The following is a 17,712-nucleotide window of genomic DNA, read 5'->3' on the forward strand; positions in this document are numbered from 1 at the left end:
CTGCCTTTTTCCCCACTATCGCATGGTGTGATATCATTTCATCTACCATTAGTTAGTCAACAACTATCAACACAACATAGTCCAATAACCATTTCGTCTAATTACCATCTCGTCTAATAGCCATGCAGTTGGTCTAATTGTATTTTTTTTCAATTGGTCCAATATCTACTTTGTCTACTCTCATTTCGCCCACGTTCCATTTGGTCTAACTTCAGTTGGTTCCCTATCACTTTTTCTAAACCCATTTCGGCTAACAATCATTTGGTATCGTTGCCATGGGTCCAATCACCAATAAGTCCAATCACCGGGATTTTCTTCAAGACTTGAGTTACATAAGTAAACAATTATTGACGGCAGCGCGAGCCGAGAAAAATAGATTTCGGATATAAGAACAGGAAACTCTTTTAATGTTTTGTAAATCGTAAAATGGATGGGTAACTAGGTATCTTCCTACATTAATGTTAATAAAGTGAGCAGAAGTTTTTTGATATTCTAATCTGAAACTGGATAATTCAAGCACGTTATAAATATATAGAACAAGCTCCATATCTCAATAAACTTGGGTGCTGAGTGCGCGTTTTTTTTTAGATTTAGACCTAGAATTTAGGCATTTTGAATACATGTTTTAATCATTTCATTTTATTTCCGTTTCACAATGTTGTATATAATGAACATATCATAAAAATAAAGAATATAACAAAACATAACATCCTATAAAACATAATAAGGCCTATACATTTGATAAACACAATTAATAACATTAAGCTGCCTTAAATGATTTTTTTAATATTTTAGAGTAAAACGGAGGGGCTGCCGAAAATAAGCAATGCTTGTATTTGAGGCCAGCCCCAAAACTTAGTTTCATTACTTAATTTTACACAAAATAATGCATAAATATAACTTCGTAATAGTAAAAACAATAATAGTAATAATTATCGATGTACACTTTGCAAAGCAAATCAGAACTGAAAAAGCATAAAAATATAAAGCAAGAGCGAAGCGCGAGCTAAAAATACTTCATATTCCAGTCCGAAAAGGGGTAAATTTAAGCACTTTTTCAAGCACTATGCATGAAAATTCTGAAGTGGATGTGGATGCGAGCGCGAAGCGCGAGCGAAAATTTTAGCCTATATAGTACATGGTGATTTTTTTTTACCTGGTTGCTAAGAAAGCATGAATGCTTGTAATCAAGCAACCAGAGAACCGACGGCTTAAGGTCCTCTCCAAGGGACATGGTAGGCATAATGACTATTATGCCTTACCAAGGGACACTAACGCACCAATCAAATGCATGTCACCGAAATCAGAAACCCCCGTTTTACCGACTGAGCTATCGCGCCTCTTTTGAGACATGAAAGATTTTTTTTTTCCAAGTCTTCACCTCACCCTATTTTATTCACTCTTCTGTCTCCTCTTATTTTTCCTCATTTTCCCTCCTCTCTTTCCCTGTTTTTCTCTTTTCTTTCGTTCCCCTTCCTTTTTTATGCGGGGAGGGGGGGGGGGGGCGGGGGGAGCCGGGCCTTTCCCTGGATCCGCTTATGCCCTGTCGGCGGATGGTAAAGGGGTTTTTTGCGCTCGCGAGCTGATCTGAACCCAAATCAGGAGTAGTACTGCAACAAGTCGGCAATGATACATAGAGTCACCGTGGAGGTCTAGTGCCAGTAGACCATTATGGTTATAAGATGAAATGAATATGCCTATTGGACGAAATGATGATTGGACGAGATGGTGATTGGACCTATTGGTGATTGGACCCATGGCAACGATACCAAATGATTATTAGCCGAAATGGGTTTAGACAAAGTGATAGCGAACCAACTGAAGTCAGACCAAATGGAACATGGACGAAATGAGAGTAGACCAAGTGGTTATTAGACCAATTGGCTATTAGACTAAAAGGTAATAGACGTGGTGATATTGGACAAAGTGGATATTGGACCAGTTGAAAAAAATACAATTAGACTAAATGATAATCCAGGTCACTAGCGTACCTAAGGGGGGGGGCAGGGGGCAGACTGCCCCCTGACGAGTCACAAGCAAAAAAAAAGGAAGCGAAAAAGGGAAAGAAAAAAAGAAGAGGAAAAAGGAAAGAGAGAAAAAAATGGGGAAGGAGAAAAAGAAGAAAGAGTTTAAGAGAAAGGGGAAACAAAACCTGGACTGCAGGCTGTCGGAAAAAATGATAAACCGTCGGGCACACGGGGCTGTTCTAACTGATTTGGTTTTTTAGTTCCACCATCTTTGTCGGTAAATGTCAATTAAACTGGGTACACTTTTATCGGTAAATTGTGATTTTTACGCAATGCGACTTTAAGAACTCTCTGTACCGATAGTAAGGATGGACTGGGCCGTCCAGGGACAGGAAAAAGGTAGAGAACAACTTTTAGGTAGTATAATTATAACAATAAAAATTTCGCTCGCGCTACGCACTCGCATCAATTTTTCAGTTAGGTACTTAAGATAAATGTCTATTTTTCAGGTTGAAATATCAAAAAATTTCAGCTTGCACTTCGCGCTCGCGTCAATTGATTAGTTAAAAACCAATTTGTTCACGGTTTCAAAAAGTGCTCATAATATCCAGTTCTTAGGACTGAATATCAAAAATTTCAACTCGCGCTTCGTGCTTTCGTATAACTTTTTAGGTATGTTCATCCTGTTCATAGTAAATGAAGTGCTTAGAATGTCCGGTTTTCAGGTCGGAATATAACAAATCAAAAAAATATATAATTAGAAACCAATTTGTTCACGGTTACAAAAATTGCTTAGAATATCAAGTTCTTAGGTCGGAATATCACAAGTTTCAGCTCGAGCTTCGCACTTGCATAAATTTCCATCCTGTTCATAATTAAATGAAGTGCTTAGAAAGTAAAGTTTTCAGGTCGAAATATCAAAAGTTTTCAGCACGCGCTTCGCGCTCACACCAATTAATTCATTGTTTTTAACTACCATCTTGTTTATAGTTTTTAAAAAAGATGCTTAGAATGTCCACTTTTCAGGTGGGAATATCTCAAATTTTCAGCTCGCGCTTTGCGCTCGCATCAATTAATTATTCAGTTAGAAAACAATAATTGTTCATGGTTACTAAAAGTGCTTAAAATATCCAGTTCTTATGTTGGAATATCAAAAGTTTTAGCTCACGCTTTGCGCCCGCTCGACTGTTTAGATACCCATCTTGTAAAACTGCTTAGAATGTCTAGTGTCCAGTTAGGAATATTAAAAATTTTAGCTCGCGCTTCGCGCTCGCATAATTTATTAAGGAAGATACCCATCCTATTCATAGTTAAGTGCAAAAAATGTATAGTTTTAGGTCTAAATTTTTTTTTAATTCAGCTCGCGCTTCGCGCTCGCATCAATTAATTATTCAGTTAGAAACCAATTTGTTCATGGTTACTAAAAGCGATTAGAATATCCAGTTCTTAAGTCGGAATCTCAAAGGTTTTAGCTCGCGCTCGCATAATATATTAAGGAAGATACCCATCCTATTCAGAGTTAAGTGCACAAAATCTATCGTTTCAGGTCGAAATTTTGAGAAAATTTCAGCTCGCGCTTCGCGCTCGCAATTATTATTTTCATATAATCTTAGTGTAAATTGTTAGGCACGTGCAAGTTAAAGTGAAGACTCTTTGGGGGATGGAGCTTGTCAATTTTTTTGTAAACAAAATGTCCCCTTGAAAATCCTGGATCTCCCCCTGGGTTGGATATAAATGAGTATTGGTCGTCGGACGTCAGTAATCGGTACTGATATCTGTCGGTAAAGGCCTAGCTATACCCCTGCTAACACATTCCTCTGGTTATTACCGTCCCCCCTTTCTATCCTATGTACCCGATCCCTTCGTCCGCCTGTCTATCTTTTTCCAATTTCAATTCCCTCAACCTTCTGACATTCCTGCGAGTGAGTGAGTGATTTTCCCCATATCTAGTGACTAGTGATATATCACTATCGCATATATTTTAACGTTCATATCTATTTGTTTATGAGTGAATGGATGCATTTATTTTTTGTTTTAACTGTGTACATGGAAATAAAACAAATGCAAATCAGTACATGAATACAACTGATTTCAATGTCAAGTACCTCTTTTATAACGTCTCCAAATGAGCAGAATTCGGAACATAATGTAAACACCATCAATTAGAAATATATCGATCACGATCCAATACATTTCATTTCTGGAATGAGATACAAAAAAATTAATTTCGACAATAAAGTGCAATCGCCCGATAGCAAATATCAGTAGTAGCAAGATCCCAACTGTTTTATTGGGCACCCCCTGGGTAACCTTTCTCACCTTCAGTGCCACTTCCAGACCTACACATCCAAACGTGTATGGGGGGCTACAAAATGCAGGGCAACGAGGACTGCGAGGTGCCCAAATATTCTCGTGTATTGGTAATTTTATGACCGAATGTATAATTTCTGCAAGTTTCATATCATGTAAAATGGCTAAATAATAATTGAAATTTTTTTCGCTCGCTTCGCTCGCTCAAAAATTAAAAACTGTAAAGTTGATACTTGGGCAATGATTATCAGCCCCCCCCCCTCGAAAAATTATGCCTATACGTCCATGCCTACTACCCCCCCCCCCCACCTTGCTCATCCCTTACATCCCTTACATTACATTTTATGTAATATTTCACTAAAGTAAAAGGGGCGACCACCGCCCCCCCTTATGGCGCCTGCCCCTAAAATTGATGGCGTTCGGCTTAAATCGCATTGGCCAAAATTTATTCGAAAAACGATTCTGCGCTGAATCGACAGCTATTCGGGACCCATTCGTCTCTAATTCGGGGAGCTCCCCGAATTAGAGACGAATAGGTTCAGAATCTATCCATTATTTCTCCCTCCCCGAATGCGAGAAAGCTCGGGATGGATTCGGGATCATTCTTACGGGGATTTTCGGCTTGTTTTGAAATGTTATAAACGACTACTCTCCAAAATACTCGCGATTGTGGCCCAAATATCACGAATTGATTCGAATCCGCCAAGAATGCCCCGAAAACTGACCTCCCCGAATCCATACGAATCATTACCCAAATACAAAGCAGAATACAGGGCGAGAGAGCCGAATAGGCCAGAATACGGCCGAATGGCAGCCGAATAGGTCGAATTATTGGCCGAAATTACCCGATTAGCCTACAGCACCCGACGTGATATCGGCAGTTTGGTAGCGAGGAGAAGATCATCATTTTCCATGGAGTGCACAGGTCGAATTACAAGGTGCACATATAGTTGCACACCCATATATACCCCGTAAAAAGTGTAAACCTTGTTATAAGGCGATTCGGTCAAAATTAGGTCCGATTTGAACCCAATTCGGATAATATTCTGGGGGCTTGTTATGGAAATTCGGTGGTAAACTTGGCGCATTCGGCCATATTCGTTCCGATTCGGCTTGATATTCGGGTCTTCATTCAGCAGTAATTTGAGCATTCGGGCCACATTCGGCTCGATTCTGGCACCTTTTGCTTGATTCTTGCCACTATTTGGGTTGGCATTCACATTTTATTCGAGATGGCCAAAGTTAATTCGGGTAAATTCTTGGCGATTCTGCTCTGAATCGGGACCAATTCTATTTTTTATTCGGAGAGCTCTCCGAATAAGAGTCGAATAGGTTCCGAATCCATCCGAATCAGGCTATATTCGGGCAGAATCGGTCCGAATCATATCTCTATGGTCCGAATCTATTCGGGAGGATTCGGTTTTGGTGTTACCCTATAACCGACTATATACAATCATCCTAAATTATGATTATAATCTTTTATTATTATCGTCACTTCTGTAGTCACCATCATCCTCACTTTCACCCTAATTCTCATTGTTATCTATTAATGATCTTCATCGTCCTCGTTATCGTCTTCAACGTCACCATTAACGCTATCGTCGATCATCATCATCATCATCATCATGACAATCATCATTCATAATTTAAACCACGATTACACGGCCCTGGGAAGCGGGGATGCTGAAGCACCCCAAAATTTACCTGTGGGTGCTGCGTGTGTGATTCTTCATATAGGCAGCACCCCCTGGAAATCTGGTAGGTAAGCAGAAATGTAACCAAAGTGACCTTCATTTTGTAGTGAAAACCTTTTCATTTTTTTTCTTGTCAAATTTGTCGTGACCAAAATGACCTTCATTTTGTCGTGAAAACCTTTTTTTTTTGTTCAAATTTCAACCGGCACCCCCTGTTAAAAATCGTTCCAGGGCCCTGCATGATTAATAATTCATGTCGAGACAATCATATACAATAACACAACTTTGCTGTATCACAATAATTTTGAAGGAGTCTTTATTTACAGTAAGATCTTATACAAAATTGCATACATTGACGTTTCTGAAAAACTTTGAAAAAAAAACATCAAAGTTCGTTTTGCACATATTATATCTTCTTACTATAGGCCTAATTGGACGGAATAATAGATGAAATTCACATTGGCATGGTTGTATACAGAAGCTAAATTGGTATAACTTATAGGTGGTAAAATCTATTTATTGCACGTAAAACGAAATACCACTTTTGGGTTTGTGGCGAATGAATATTATGAATATTGGTTGTCATAATTATGGTCCACTTATATTAATTCGACAATGCAAAGTCTCACGAATCAAACTGATGCAAGTAGAGAAAAGAAATGATCTTAATTTCGTATCAAACAAAACAAAATGATAAAATGCATAAAAGCTCATATAAAAAAACAAACTAGTTAAAAATAATTAGAGTACTAGTTGTAGGCAGCTTGGTACTAGTATATGTATAATGTCTGAATGATCTAGTCATGTAGACCCTATTTGTCGTTGTACTATTTTCTAGTCAGGAATGAGCGTGTCCTTATCAGGGCCCCCGTATATACTAATCGCTAATTTGAAAGAACAATTCTGATTGGTTCCCCGTCAGTCTACTGAGCAAAATGCACATGCAACGATGATCTTGATAGGCCATTTCATTTAGCGATTAATCGCTAACCTATGTGTTACGGGGCCTAGACTCAATTTTAACAACTAGTAGCTTGTTAGAATATACAGTATCGGATTCAATCTCCTATAAGGCAGTCAACTCAGTGTCCGTGCCGATTTTCATGCAAGTATATTAACCAATTACATCAATATAAAACTTGTGAAAAAAGGCGAGTTTTCTCACCGGCTACGCAGAACGAATTTAAGAACACAGTAAATGTATTGAAAAATTTCCTTCAAATGACAACGAACAGCTGGGAGGTCTTTGTCGAAAATAATAACTGTTGAACCTGAACAGCACCTTTGTCTTAAGTTTCGGAGCTGACGAAAATTTGCAAATATGTCGTTTGTCGAGAGTCCTGGACGACCCTGCTGTGCTGATTCACCGATTTTCGACAAGGACTTCTTGGTTACACTTTGTTATGAAGTGCATTTGACAATACACTTTCTAGGTTCTTAAAAGAGTTCTGCGTCGTAGTGCGAAAACTCCATATTGATAAAGCACATGCAAGCACACTCACAAACCACGCGCTCATCTTCATTCCTACGATAGAGGACTGTGCACATTTTATTGCAAGATTTTACATTAGTATTATTCTTAAATAGTCCCTATTAATTTCTCAGTTTCCATACTTTATGAGTGACAATCACCGCATCATCTTATCTGATCCATTAAATTCAGATTTGAAATACCTATTTATTGCAGAAAACAATGACGTGAAGACCTATATAGGGTGGGCTTAAGTTGAACATGTTGTTTTTGTTGTTTCATTTTCCCAAACTTGAGAATTTAAGTTCCGCGCCACATTTTAAACAAGTTTAATAAAGTCAGTGCTGAATTCGCATACTGTCCAATGCCTTGACCACTTAGACCGATGGACCAATACAATGATAGGCCTATGAATGAGTAAGAGAAAGCAAACGTTCTCGGTTGATGGATTATGATCCCGTTTGTGTTTATAAATATCCGAAAATTAGATCAAAGTTTCGAATAAACACAATAACACACGTCCCCACTTTGGCGGTGAAATGTAAAACGATTTCCCATATTGACTAAGAATGCGTGTACGGGTGTCTCTACTTGTGTGTGACGTGGATCACACAAAAAGCTAAAGTATCATTGATCAATAATTATTGATTGGCACATTGGCCCTCTATTGGCGACGCGTCGCGATATACCCGACAGTCACCAATAGAGGGCCAAGGATTAATGACGTTTCATTCATTTCTTTTCTTACCATCTTGGTTTAACCCGAGATAAGCAACTGAGAATGTCAAAGATTTTACAGCATTTTGTTTTAATATACATTTTGATATATGCCTATATACACTCAAAATTTAATTTGGAAGGCATTCCAAACGCCTCCTACCCTGTTAAGACAACGAAAAAAGGTTTCAATAAAACATAAGTTGTTTCTGGCAATAAACTTTTCATGAAAATTCAAACAGGTCCATGCAATACTATGTGACTTTGTTTATCATTTCCTTTTCTGTCACACGTAATTCCACGACAGCTAGATATTCTCCTGTATAATGGCGCGTATATATGGGTTCTGAAAAAAATAAATATGTATATAAATACATAACGGCCAGCATCTTTTAGCGGTGTTCGAAGAACACATCACGCATTTCTCGATCACGGACTGTTGATGATTTGCTGAATGTCTGGATGGGCGGGATGGCCATCCGATGGACTGGTACATTCCTCGCCGTGCTCGTCGAGGCCTCCTCTCGCATATCCACGTGGTCATCGATTCTGTAGATGAAATGAAATGAAGATGAAATAGAAAAGAAGAATGTATTGGTAAGACGTGTGCAAATTCTGCAATATGCCAAGCTTCTTTGGTATAAAAAGAGACATGATGATGTGCGTTGTTGATAATAATCAGTAGTCCTAATAATTCCTAACTGAAATTTGAATATTTTAGAATGAAAAGTTTTCGCATAGCGTATAAATTAATATTTCGTACTAAAAATTTATTTCACAAGTGTATAATAAATCAATCTTTATCCGTCTTTGAATTTTCACATGACTGCCGATACAGAGACGGTGTTCCGGGGGGGGGGGGGGTGGTGACTACCCCAATGATCATGATTTCCCTCCCCGCAAAATACACTGACGGTCCCCTTCCCTGCATTTATATAGTTGTTATTATCCGAACAAAGAGGGGTTTTGTGTTTGATACAGCCCCCCCCCAAAAAAAAAAAAAAAAAAATAGAACCCATATTTGCTAAATACTCATTCATTCAGACTCTCATGGCACACCCCTGCCCAGTATCTGAAGATATTTACTTTATTAACAAAGCAAAAGTTGCCTTAACGAAGCCTATCTCAGCCTGTGAATTTTGGATTTAAAAAAGCCTATCAATGTTCTAGTCCTCGCTCTGCTCTCTGCCTCAAGTCCCGCCCCCCCCCCAAAAAAAAAAAAAATAATAATAATAATAATAATAATGACAGAAAATCTCAATATATTTGCAAAAAAAAAATTGTCGTATAAAGTTCTTCATTTGCATCAAATTCATGAAGTTTTCTCATCAATTCAACTATTATTATTGTGCTATTATATTTTCGGGGGAAAGGAGGCTCGCTCGCTTCACCATCTTGCAAAATATGCACATATACACATTTTTTTTGCACTACATCCACAACTCAGCCCCTATACCGGGGCATTCTGGTATTCAGGGGCCGCGGAAACGGGGAAAGGGCTGGATGGGCTTCAGCCCCCCCCCCCCCCACTTTTTTTCAAGAACGTAAAAGTTACCATCTGCTTGTGATTTTTTACATGGTCAGCCCCCCCCCCCCCGCACTTTCAAAACCGTTCCGCGGGCCCCTTGGAAAAAGTTCATGGAAGGATAGATTTCATTGGTTTTTTTACACCAAAGCATAAATGACACAGGAAATTCTTTTTTTACATTCGAGTGACATCTCCGGATGTTAGCCTACATCTAGGCCTGTGGACTTAATTATTCTTGGCATTGAATTACAGCTCATCTCCCACGAACTAACACGGTCAGCAATCTGTCAGAACAATATTTATCCAAAAAAATTAATCATTATCCCGCCCACCACGTGAAAGGGGTTTGTCATCATACATTGTGCGAATTCGATAATGAATTACCCCCTCCCAATTTCTCGCTCGAAGCGCATTAAAAATATCAAGTTACACGAGAGAACAATAGAAGCATGTAAGCAAATACGAATCATCAATAAATATAAAGGAAAAATATTGTACGGCTGCCGGCTGGATCGAGCTGCGCTTATTTGTATATTACTTGATTTTTATGGGGATGGGTGGGTCTACATCATATTTTCTCTGATATTTATTTTGTAGACATGCCTACCTGACTAATTAAACATATTTCACTTGACAAACTATATAGGAACCAATTACTGTTTTCTTGTCTTGTTGCAGTGGCGTAATGAGCCAAAAGTGTTGGAGGGTCTAGATTGCGTATCGGGTAAAATTTGAAGAAAAAAAAATTGCGAGCGAAGCGAGCGAGCAAAACTTTAGATGATTTTATTACAAAATCAAACTTTGTGATATAGATTCTGACATAATATTAAGAAAATTTCGCCATTCTCTCTTTCCTTTTCTTTTTTTTCTTTGTCGTGTTTTTTTCCGGGGGGGGGGGCAAGCGCCCCCACCTGTACGCCAGTGTCTTGTTGGTTCGCGAGAAATAATGTTGTTCACAGCATGCTGAATAAACACACAAAAGGGAGGGGGGTATAAGTTGCAGCAACGAGTGGTATGATGATTCATCAATCAAAGGTGGCGATTAAGTTACGGCAATATCTCTGATCATACGATTTCCATCTTTTCTTTTTCTCGGCACCCTTCCAATTGCCTTTCTCTATATCTGATAAGCGTATATGTATATGTACCCCCTTTCCTTCCAGGGCACAAATCAGAAGAGAGAATGTGAGAGACTGAGGCGATCGAGAGAGATATACCGAGAGACAGGGTGATCGAGGGGCGATAAAGAGGGGCATGATACTAGGAATGACCTCTGGTGAATACTGAAAGGACATGCAAACTTTAAAGTCCTTTGCCACATTTATGACGTAGTGAAAGTTGGGTAAAACTGGCGGGGATTTCCCTTTACTTTTTATTGTCACGGAGACCAGAAGTCCAGATTTTGTAGATCTAGGTCTATATGTTATTGTTGGCATTGACACAAAAATCATCTCTCACGATAATACAAGGTCCAAAGTTGATAAAATGCACATTTGAATTCTTTGAAGTAAATTTCTTTTTTTGAAATTCTGAAATGTTTTGTTTCTTTTAAGTGAAAATGACATGTACAGCTTCTCCGAGCCGGCATGCCAATTTGAGGACTTTTTAGAAATTTTTAAACAGTTGAGATTCGACTGTACGGGCTTCATGAGAGTTAATTTCCCCCATTTTACTTATCAAGAAAGTGGAATCGATTGTCAGAATCGATTGTATAGGTGCCGTTGCCGAGTGGTATAAGGCGCCTGGCTATACATAGAAAGTCATGGGTTCGATCCCCGGCCTGTTAGCAAGGCATTTAATGGACAATGCTCTTTTATCCTGCTTTCTAGTAAATGGAAATGCTATATGCATTATTGGTAACTTGATGTGCACTTGTTTAAAAGAAAAGAAAACAAAAACGACAATCGTTTTTTTTTCTAGGTTCAGTGCTGTTCAGTGAGTGCTGTGCGTAACACCGAATATCTCGCTGCAACATCGTTAACAACGAGATATTCATGCCCATTCTCAATTATTTTCAGACCGTCGGGCCCTGTTGCATGAAATTGACTATATTATGGTAATTCTGCCATGATCCTGAGGTTATTTCCTTTTGAAAGCTTGATGGTAGTAACCATTTCATACAGCAGCCTATGGGAAGGACTAAAATCTCACAAAAGTCACCACGCACGGTAATAACCATAGAGCTATTATTGGATGGTGCAGGTACCCTGGTGAAAATTAAAAGTCTATGAATAACAGATTGTCATTGAAAATTGTTTATTTTCATAAATTAATCGTCTTCCTGACATATATACGAAGTTATATCACAAATATACCTTCTTGAGCTTTTACACATTACATTCCCCCAACGAGCGAGGTGCACAAATAATTTTCCATTTCTTATTTATACTTGAGAATAACATCAGCTCGAATACATTGCCAATTTGCCATATCATAAGGAAGCAATGCGAATTTGAAAACTTAACACAAATCGGCCATCGATCGTAGAGAAATACACTGCAATACAAAAAACAAAAGACAGAAAGTACACAACAAACAGACGGCGGGAGTTAACAGTCAAAATAATGATTATTGTTAATGAGATTAATGAAAATGTACAGTGCGTGTAGTTGAGTTCATATTCTAGACATGTACATGTATATTAGTGTGATCATTATATTCATCTTCTACAGGTTTAATTGCATGGATTAGTACGATCCCAAAATTGAAACATATTTAGATGTTAAAATTGGTTAACATTACATGTAGAGGTTAACATATAGTTGATATTCATTATGTGCAGTTACATACAACTTGCACAATAATCAACTTGACTCCTAGGCAGTGTAGGCACTATATACAGCTAAAGATTGTTGTGAATCAAACGATATGTGTGTAATGTAAAGACCAAAGGTATGAAGAAAAGATACAGTATGCCAAGAAGAAAATGATATTAAACATAAGAATACAGTATGAATTACAAGATGATAGTTTCCTATGCTGATATTATTACATGAATACCACAGGCCCAATAAATCTGACAAACATAACATGACTTATTTTAAGTATCATATATTTTTATTGATTTCTGGTTAATTTATGTGGGTTTTCCCCCTTCAAACTCATTAGCTTTGCATTTATTTCAATCAAGTGTGAATAAATAACCAATCAATGCTATTTCATATATCATAATTTAATATTCACCTTACACTTTACTACCACACTATTACTATACATATATATATCTTATACTCATATAAAGGTTTATTTTTAATGATCAAGTGTGTATATATATATGGTAAGGTGCCAGAACTCAATTTGTCTTGGTTCAAATGGAAAGACCACTCAAATTTCAGCCAGAGATTCTATTGCATATGCATTAACAACATGAGGTCAAATTACATTACAATATTAAGGTGTAACAGAGAAAAAAAAAACATATTAAATTCAGCTTTATCGATTTCAGTGTATTTATATGTAGAATAGTACAGTATTTTTATGTTATACATTTTTATCTAGCCAAATGCAAACATCAGCTTATGGTAAAATGTTTTAATTAAAACATAAAAAGCGATCATTAAACATATTCTATATATCTGGTAAATTTATTTGGAGACTTTGGGGAAAATATTACTAATTATCTATTTAAAAAATCGAAGTAATCTTTCATGTTACTCAGAGTATATTAAAAAGGACAAAGAGTATATTGAACATTCACACATAGAAGAACTTATAAAGTCCACAAAACATGTCTAAATCTATATTTAGATGTATAACATGGACAAGAAATCATTAAAGGGCAATCCAACCCAAATAAAAAATTGTTTTTATAAGGAAAAGAAAATTCAGACAAGTCGATAGGTGAAAGTTTGAATAATATTGGACAAACAACAAGAAAGTTATGAATTTTTAAAAGTTGTAAATATTGGTAATCATTATACCCATGGAGACTTCAAATTGGCTGCATATGGGATTTCATAGTGATGTAATACTCTTCCATGTACTCCATTACATATAATGGCTAAAATGTAATTTTTCCCGAAAGTTTTATTTCAAAGTATATTTTTCTTTCATTATGACATAAATCAATATACTACCTAGGTTATATTTAGATTACTGCCCCAGGGGAATGGGTACTTAGGAGAAAACCACAAATCCCTGATAATAAAGTACATGGACTATGGGAAAGTTGTCCTTGCCCCTTGTCATAATTTACTTACCCAGTTGCCAATTTGAAATCTACATAGTATTAATGATCTCAATTTTAAAGCAGCTATAACTTTCTTATTGCTTGTCCGATTTCTTTCAAACTTTCACCATTCTGTTTAATTTATTTTTCTCCTTCCCAACACAATATTTTATGGCCAAGGCTGGATTCCCCTTTAACTATCAAACTAAAATTCACACATATGTGAACGGCAAGTAATAATCGAGAACATAAATCTATGCAGCTATTTCTGAGTTGAGTTCTAGCAATATTTTAGAGCAAAGTGAGATAGATTAGTATCCTTATTAGCCCATTACAAAAAACCCCAACAATTCAAGAAATAATTATAGCATACATAATGCTAATTTCTATACATATTCTATACATTTTCCTGCGTTTTTAAGGTACAGTAACAAATCTTTGGTAGTTGAAATTTACATATTCATGACAGGTTAAAAAAGTGCCAATATACTACACTGTACCGGTTAAGTTATATGTAAAACTGCAACAACACAAAGAGAGAGGGATTCACATAACAGAGCCGCAGTGTGAGCCTAATTTTTCAGAAATATATCAAATTAAGTGGATTTAGACCATTACTTTCTCCTATTTCAATCTTTACAGAACAGAAATTAAAATGAATTAAATTTGATTGTTTTGTTTTTTCATTTTAAGTAAGATAAGATTTGGCTGTGCATCGTAAATAAAGTCAAAATTTTCAATTCCACCAACCAATATTGATGTGGGATGGGAAATATATTGATGAAATGATGTTATAGATTACAAAGATGTTACTAATATATGCTGCCCAAAACCAATGGAATGATTCAATGTAAATCTTAATCTTGTTTATCTCAAAAGATGCTCATAGTCATTTCAAAGTTGAACAGAGATATGGACGATATGAACATAAAAAAGTAAATTGAAAACACTGAAAATCTGAACAAGTAGACCCTACATGAAGTTATATGAAAGTTATGTTGTTAAACATGGAGAGAAATGAAGGTTAATAGATCACTGAGGGGTTGCTCTATAAAGCTGCTCGTAAAATAATGCTCAACTTTAAATACAAACGACTGGAATATGGCATGCTAAATGTGTGTCTAAATCACTTTGTTTGAAGTTGATATTATATATTATCAACATTTCTATAGTTAAAACACACTTTAATGGCAAGGTATTTTTGCCTTAATAAGCACAAATTATGTGAAATACAGTCGTTCTTCGGTTAGTATCTCATAAAAAACTTGTTCCAATATTATATTTCATATTCCAGTCATTTGTTCAGTCATGCATAACTTTTCAAAATGCTTTTAGAAACACCATCTTTACAACAATCACAAAAGGAAGCAGGTGACAAAATGCAGACATTGCCATTAAATCAATACCATGATGTCTTGTCTTATGTATTTTATCTGAATTTGGTCCAGAAGAAAAGCTGGGGAACTAAAAATTTCAGTAACATGCATATATTTGGTTGTCATGTCATATTGCTTCCTTATGTCATGTTGGTGTACCATAGCCCAAGATGTGCAATGGATTCACACTGCAGGTGCAAAGTGCGCCCGCATCACGTCAAACCGGCACGCTAACTTACAATGCGCTGTCCTGATGGTACATCTCCTGTGCTGACCGCGGAATCAAGAACTCGTTAACACGGCCGACGGTACCCGTTCTGTCCTTGTAGTGTTCCCTCTGTACCTGAGCAAGCTAAAAGCAATGAGAACAGTCTCATTATTATATTATCTACAATGTAGACTTTAACATTTTTTTTCTTCTTGCAAGAAAGTGCTCGCCCCTGCAATACTTGCAAGAGCAAGACAATTGAGTGTAATTGTTAGAAATATGATTGGGTACACATAAAAACATAAAACTTGTCAATATGAAAATTATCAAGTCCTTTTATTTTCCAGTATGTATTATATAACATTTCCTCATCTTTTAAGTTTGTTTCAGATTTTGGTCTGAAAGCAAATAATCAATTGTATGGAAAATCACTTCTTACATGTAGGAGAACTGAATGTAATATACTGTACACCTTCTTTCCTAATCTTTATTCAGAAAAATATGGATTGCCAAGGAAAAGTGACCCTATCACCTTAATTAGCTGTACTGAACTTGGAGAGATAATTCATTACCAATGTGACTTCCCAAATGTACATATCATTGAATTTCAGCCAACAACTGGTTTCAAATTACCTTATCAAATTTGTTGATTTCTTCTTTCCTGTCATGATTTACATTGCTAAGAGAATAATTTGGTTCTGTCCTCCACCTCTCCCTGGTCCTGTCCCTAGCTCCAATCACTTGGTCTGGGTTATGAGTGTAGACCGTCGGGAACTGGCCTCCGTTGGCGTAGTTGGTCTTGCTATCGTTCAGGGTTGTGGAGCGATAATCTTGCAGGCATTTAGCAGTGGCATTTCCGTACGTCTCCCCATAATCAAACTTCATAGTAGGGCAATGTCCTTTGTATCTGATAAGAAATGGAACAGATAACATAAATATGCAGTCTTGAGACTAAGAATATATAATATTTACATCAATAATATATCTGCACATTTGTTATATGAATTATCAATCTGAGATGTAGATCTGCACACTTTCATACATTTTCCCAGGGGGGGGGGGCACTTTCATTGACGAGTAGATACCATGCGTGACCATGGGGTTTCGAAAAGCACCCTAGACAAGTATTTTCAATGTTCTAAAAAGCCCCCTTAACAAGTATATTGGCATGTGAATCCCTATCCTAAACAAGTATTGGAAATAAAACGGTACCCTTGACAAAATTTTAACTGCCTTATAAATGAACCTGCACATTATTTGCAAGTAAGTCATGACAATAAATAAAAATAGTATTATTTATACCAATGAAAATAGTGCAGTCAAAACAAGTAGTAGTGAAAACACAAAACAAAAGGTACTGCCAGTCATTGCCACATTAGATCGAGGGCCTAGTCTAGATACACGAAGACTAAAGACTAGATCTAGAGAGGAAAATCTAGTCTTCTAGACCTACATTGTAACTTATAATACTACTTAACATTACTGTTCAGTTACAGAGTGAAACAACAATGAGAAAAGATTATTTGCAACGTAGCTAATTTATAACTTATAATTATAAGGTGAACCAATATAACTTGGAAATCTCTAACAGGTTTCAAGGTTTTAAATAATTCAAGCTACACTGACTGCCTCCTTCTTAATTTCAACAGTTATTAAAACCATCACAAATCACAGTACAGTAATAAAACTAATATATCACAGCAAACCTTTTCAAAATTTGACTTACCCTGGCATCAATCGGGGAGGGATATATGTTGCCTGATGAGTAGTTTGAAGAGTTCCTGCGCTTCTAGACATTTTGTTGGTTTCTTTAATAAAATGAACGAAAATTCAATATGTTGCTGACTTGCTTACTGCTGTTGACTTGTGATCTGACCGTCAGTACAGCTGATAATATGGGCCTGGTTTTGCCTTGCCGATTGTGTGTGCATATACTTGCACTAGCGTGTTTGTGTACAGTGGTAGCTATGGAGAACCCGGAAGTCTCGGCCTTCTTTTTTAGCACATGTTATACTAGACTATTATTCAGGCTTTTGCATGAAGGGATAAAAAAGGCAGAGCCACTACTTGCGGCTATCAAAGAAATCACGTAATTAATTATAAATATATGTCATTCATTATTATTTTTAAGCTCATTTTATTTTTGGTCATCTTTTTTTAATAAATGGGAGGAAAAAACGTTATATCCTCAAAATACTTTGGTTCGAACGTTCTGGATAAAACTATCTTCATATAGCAACTGTTGTTATGTAAATAATTGACCACACTGAAAC

General features: G+C 36.7%; 1 protein-coding gene across 1 annotated transcript; it reads right to left on the reverse strand.

Annotated features, from left to right (window-relative positions):
* Nucleotides 1-6,255: 6,255 nt before the first annotated feature.
* LOC129280355 (ciliary microtubule inner protein 2C-like) lies at nucleotides 6,256-17,690 on the reverse strand. The gene is made up of 4 exons (XM_064112665.1): nucleotides 17,166-17,690; nucleotides 16,073-16,346; nucleotides 15,471-15,583; nucleotides 6,256-8,708 (listed from the first exon to the last, which is right to left on the reverse strand). Exons 1-4 carry the CDS (start codon nucleotides 17,234-17,236, stop codon nucleotides 8,552-8,554), a joined length of 615 nt encoding a protein of 204 aa, XP_063968735.1. The 5' UTR covers nucleotides 17,237-17,690; the 3' UTR covers nucleotides 6,256-8,551.
* Nucleotides 17,691-17,712: the final 22 nt, after the last annotated feature.

The sequence above is a fragment of the Lytechinus pictus genome, chromosome 17, assembly GCF_037042905.1.
Source record: "Lytechinus pictus isolate F3 Inbred chromosome 17, Lp3.0, whole genome shotgun sequence".
Lineage (NCBI taxonomy): Eukaryota > Metazoa > Echinodermata > Echinoidea > Temnopleuroida > Toxopneustidae > Lytechinus > Lytechinus pictus.

Bases quoted from the DNA above. Each gene is read 5' to 3' on its own strand.
- LOC129280355 (XM_064112665.1), bottom strand. From the start codon at position 17,236: ATGTCTAGAAGCGCAGGAACTCTTCAAACTACTCATCAGGCAACATAT. The intron at 15,584-16,072 runs GTAATTTGAAAC...CATTGCTTTTAG, and splicing joins AAATCAACAAATTTGATAAG to CTTGCTCAGGTACAGAGGGA. The intron at 8,709-15,470 runs GTAAGTTAGCGT...TTTCATCTACAG, and splicing joins TACCATCAGGACAGCGCATT to AATCGATGACCACGTGGATA.